The sequence below is a fragment of the Branchiostoma lanceolatum genome, chromosome 18 (genome assembly GCF_035083965.1).
Source record: "Branchiostoma lanceolatum isolate klBraLanc5 chromosome 18, klBraLanc5.hap2, whole genome shotgun sequence".
Taxonomy (NCBI): domain Eukaryota; kingdom Metazoa; phylum Chordata; class Leptocardii; order Amphioxiformes; family Branchiostomatidae; genus Branchiostoma; species Branchiostoma lanceolatum.
Genome location: NC_089739.1, coordinates 15,866,336 through 15,871,623, shown reverse-complemented (window position 1 = coordinate 15,871,623; position 5,288 = coordinate 15,866,336). Strand labels below are relative to the sequence as shown.

Genomic DNA, 5,288 nt, shown 5'->3' with positions numbered 1-5,288 from the left:
TTTCTATTAATCCCTATAATATAATTTTCTGTCAAAATCACCTGCTATAAAGATATAACGTTACTGCCTTATGGTCGAAAGTGACAGAGGTGTCGGCAAGTACATCAGATCACTATTCTAAAGATAACGATCTGTAGCGATCCACCATTTTACAAGTGCATAGTGATAGATCTATTCTACCTTCGATACGCATCAATGTACGTAGGAAAAAAAAAGAATGGATCACAAATATTTTATATCCCAGCGACCAAATTACCTTTTCCAGGTCCTTCTTGTCTTTCCTGCGCGCCCAAATGACGACCAGGATATACACGGCCACGATGACTGCCAATGTGATAACCACGGCAGGGTTGCTTCCGATGCTGCTGAACGCCAAGATCGAGGCTACTATGTCGATGGAGTTCGGCGCCACGAAGAAGCTGGAGCCGGAGGCGAACGGAGTCAGGTGGTCGCACAGACAGTGGGTTCGGGAGGGCGTGGTCAAACTTCCCGTCTGCAGAGAACAGTAACAGTGCCGCTTCTCAGTCTCTGTTTTTGTGTTGCTGTTTTTTTCATGAGCGTAGATTTCTGCTACCATGTTTAGTGTGGGGATCATTGCAATCATTGAAAATCAACTCACGCTACTGGAATGAATTGCATTGAAATGCCACCATCGTGTTAATGACGGTGTCATGTAAGGACACCAAGAGGAACGTGAGCCTGACCTGTCATGCACACACAGACATACTCTCCTTAAAACTCTCTCATGGCTTCCTTTAGCTGTGCTGTTTTCATCACAGTTGCCTGCCGAACACAAACCATGGCTCAATGAACAGTTACACTCCGGTTAGTGTTGAGCTGCAGGAGAAAATGGCTGTTACTTTGCTGAAATTACAAACCTTGCACCCGTCTTCCTTCCAGACGTCTTCATCGAAATCGAAGTACAGGCAGGTGCTGGAAAAGATAGTTATGGTGTAGTTCAGCATGAAGTCGGTAGGCTGCACGATCTGTCCGTCAGAGTCGGCGATGGTTCCTGTGTCTGACGGCACGTCATGAGCGACACCTGGAGGACAAGGATCACATTGTGAATTAGTAGTGAAAACAAACCTCATGTTCATAAAGAGATTTCAGCAGAATCGACAATACTGAGAAGGATGTCTAGATCTATCTGTCTGCCGGTCTGTTTGTCGGTCCGTCGGTCTGTCGGTCTGTCTGTCATGTATCGGAAGCGCCGTGACAAAGTTATAAACAAAAACTGAGCCAAACACAAACATCTGTCTGGGGGTAAGAAATCGCCATGCGATATCACAGTTACATGGAAAAGGTCGTACTGTGTAAAAGGAGGTGCCAGTCCCATGGTATCATCTCGCATGGTATACTAGATTTTGCAAAAAGGCTAAATTTAGCCCGGTATTCAAATCTAAACCTGGCTTCATACATACCCTCTCTGGTTAAGCGCGCTGATGAATGGCTAATTGATGACGAACTAGTACTGTTGTCGACATAGGTCATCATAGGTACACCGACATAGGTAACATTAGTATTAACAAGGTTAACATTTATAAGTCACTCACCAAGAAACCACTCTGAAGAGTTAAAGCTCAACAGATCATCCGACTGAATGAGCCAAGTGTGATCGTCCGAACTCTCCGTCCTGTCGGGCAGCTCCACCGAATATCGCAAGGCGGCGTCCACTGGGAGACTGATGTTCATGTCGCAATCCTCACGAGAAACGTTAATACCGTTCTTGAGGTATAAGTGGATGGGGAAACCCGACAGGAGCGGCTCGATGTGAATGAAGATGGAATTATTCGACATCCCAGTGATCGTCGACGTTACATTGTGTACCTGTGGATATTGAACAAAAATATCGGCTGCCTACTGGTAGATAAAGTAAAAGTTAAAGGTCTAGAAAAGCCACACGGACACACATATACTCATACACACACACACACATGCACACACACACACACACACACACACACACACACACACACACACACACACACACACATGTACACCCACACCCACCCACCCACATATATATACACCCACCCACACACACACACACACATACATACACACACACACACAAACACGCGCGCACACACACACACACACACACACACACCCAAACAAGCAAACACACATACACACATACAAGCACACACACACACAAACACACATACACACATACAAACACAAAGACACACACACAAACACACATACAAACACACATACACACACACACACATACACATACACATATACAAACACATACAAACACACACACACAAACACACATACATATACAAACACACACACACACACACACTTAACAATTTCCTTGTCCTTCAGATTTACAGAAGTCCAGTGTTATTTGGTATAAGTGAAGCGCTGTAACGTAATTGATGAATAACTTACGCTCAGCCGCCCAGATCCGACAGGTGCGGTTGCTGCCTTCTCGGACTGCACAGAAGAAGCGCCTCTTGAAATCATGATGTCGATCGGCTGGCTCAGCCTGCTGACGTTCCGCTCGCCCAGCGCGTCCAGCAGGGAGAGACTCAGCACGTGACTGCTCACTCCGGAGGACGACTCCGCGAACTCATAAGGGTTTACGTTTGTTCCAGACATCTGGGGAAATCAGACATTTGCAAAAGTGCTTTAACACGTGTTCCCTATTCACCATGCAATGACTAGATTAATTATAAAATTTCACTGACGAGAAAACAGCACAACTGCGCGCTGCGATCACTGATTACGAAGCGTTTGGATGCTCGATGGCCCTATTTACACACGCGTTTTCGGAGTGGTGCAGTCGACTGGGACCGTATATCGTTCGTGTCAGTTCGTTTTGGTTATTTCTGTCATTGTAAAAGCATTCTGACGTCATGCTTATATTTCATAGTATGTTAATCATGTTGCGCCAGAATCATAAGAGAACATTCTTTTATAATAATAGTTTATTGCAAATTCATGCCCGTAGGCTAATTGCATGTTGACAACTTAGCTAAGGCCGTTCGTGTGTTTTCGCTTCGTTTCCGAACTAAAACAACAGTAGCTAATTGAACTATTAGCATATAAACTTGTCTTGCCTTAGTCTTAGTCTTAACTTCGTCAAAATATCAATTCAGACGTTTGGTATAAAACCTAGTTTCCCCGTCATTTCCTTAGTCACTGACGAAAGACAGCGGATGCTATCTGAAACGTCTGGCTGTTTCATTTATTTTTGGCGTATGTTATTACTCGGATTTGTAACATTCATCAACGCAAAACCAACTTGAGTCGAAGTGGAACAAGCAAGGTTAAGCCACAAAATCGTTGCTGTCGTGTCACCGCGGGCGTTCCAAGTCACTTCGCGGCCCCGTGTGTAAACAGAGCGCCCCAGAGACGACTTGGAGTCAACTCAAAAACGCATATGTACAATGGGCCAATATTTATCTGGAATATGCGCGCGTTACACTCGACATTAACTTTTCGCATGTGATCAGAACCACTGAGGGTTTTTTATCATTGCTGTCTAACTTTGATTAAACAACCAATTAATGCTTTATCAAATGTTCTAAAAAATTGTATCATCATTTTCCCAATCATGATAATTAGGAAAAGTAATTGCATAATTGATGATATACAATAAGACATAAAACTAAGACTTTGAAATGCTATTTCAAGGTGGTAAGAAATCTTCGACCCTATTCACCTCCGAAAACGGAGGAATTGTTTTCGGTAAGTCTGTCTTTCTGTCTGTCTGTCTGTGTTCCGCATCTTAGTATGTCCATATGCTAGGAGCGCCATACCACGGAGTGACAGGAAGTTTCACAGGGTGCTGACTGCCAGCTTCGGTCGAAGGTCCCAAAAGGTGTCAAAGTTTATCTCATTTTCTGTCTTCAATTTATTTGCCATTACCTGTTGAAGCCAACCACTGGGAAATGCTGTTTACTTCCTGAAAACCTTGAAGGAGAATAACCCTGGGATAACCCCGGGAAGAGCGAATGGATTTTCATGATAGCTCATGTCTGTAGCTTAAGTAGAGATGCACATGATCAGATGAAAATTACGCAAATTAAGATTTAGTTTTGCATAATTTGCCATTTTAGGAATTCGATACATTACTGGATACCCCATCTGCATAAATGGGAAAGTCCTATTAGTCCTTCGTAGTAAATGATGGAACATAAAACCTGTGGCGTATTGCACAGGTGTCGCTGCTTATAGATGCGTTCCCAAACGCAAATGTTTACATATATACACTGTTACAGGGAACAGCATCCGCAATACGGTCCCAAACGTACCGGACTGTAACACATACACTACCACCAAGAAATAAACAATGCAATGATTACCCTGGCTGGACTTTCAAGAAAATTGAACACCAGACAAACAAAACCTAGCAGAAGAAAGACAGAAAGAAAGGAGAGGAGGCATCTAAAGGAGGAACGCCGAGTCACATCCTGCCAGGGTGCCCGGTGGCCTTGAGCCAAGGAAGGTATCGGTGGAGGCTAAGGATGCTAGCAGCTGTTCTGGAGGAAGAGAGTGTGAACCAGTCAGAATTACCTTGATGTAGGTGACAGTTGGTCACCGAAACGTCGGTTGAATAAGTCACTTGGTTGTGTAAAAAGAGTCTTTTTATTCTGCTCTTAGGAGTATTCTCAACACAATCACATATCATACACAGTCCTTCGAGCCAAATACCTTCTAATACCTTCTTTGATCGTTCTTGTCCAAACCTCCGGCTATTACAGAACTTCGTCCGATCTCCCTAACATCTTTGTTAGGGAAAGTGGCCGAATGTTTCGTTCTCGCGATATTGTTGTACGACATTTTGGATGAGGCAAATCGACAACACAATCAACGTTACCTGTGGATCACCCCAGGGGACTCTACTCGGACCAATGATATTTCTAGCCTACATTAACTGTGCCGCGCGTCACGCTGCCTCCAAAGGCCAAACGCTGGAAATTTGTCGACGACTTGAATCTACAAGGAACCCTACCTCAAGTCCTTCAAACATGCAACAGGACCTTAACGACTTGGATCATTGGTCTCGCACGAGCCACATGAAGCAACACCCGAAGGAATGTAAAGTGTTGCATGTCCAATTCAGAAAGACTCATTTCACCCCCCCTCCACTTACTGTTAACAATATTGAAGTTATACAAGTGAAAGTGATGAGAGTTTTGGGTGTTATCTTCCAAGCTGATCTTAAATGGAACTCACACGTGGACTCAATGTGTACTAAAAGGTAATCAGCGCATGTACTTTCTCAAGAAACTGAAGCACTTCCATTTCTCCATTGAGGACCTTATCAC

At 43.9% G+C, this 5,288-nt stretch overlaps 1 protein-coding gene across 1 annotated transcript in view; it reads right to left on the bottom strand.

Annotated features, from left to right (window-relative positions):
* Positions 1–97: 97 nt before the first annotated feature.
* Positions 98–5,288, bottom strand: part of LOC136424108 (sperm receptor for egg jelly-like) — a 56,497-nt gene continuing 51,306 nt past the window's right edge. Inside the window, exons 14-17 of the mRNA XM_066412531.1 lie at positions 2,404–2,613; positions 1,554–1,827; positions 879–1,042; positions 98–493 (exon numbers count right to left, since the gene is read on the bottom strand). Coding sequence (XP_066268628.1) covers positions 113–493; positions 879–1,042; positions 1,554–1,827; positions 2,404–2,613 — 1,029 coding nt within the window. The 3' untranslated portion in view covers positions 98–112. The remainder of the gene's footprint in view (positions 494–878; positions 1,043–1,553; positions 1,828–2,403; positions 2,614–5,288) is intronic.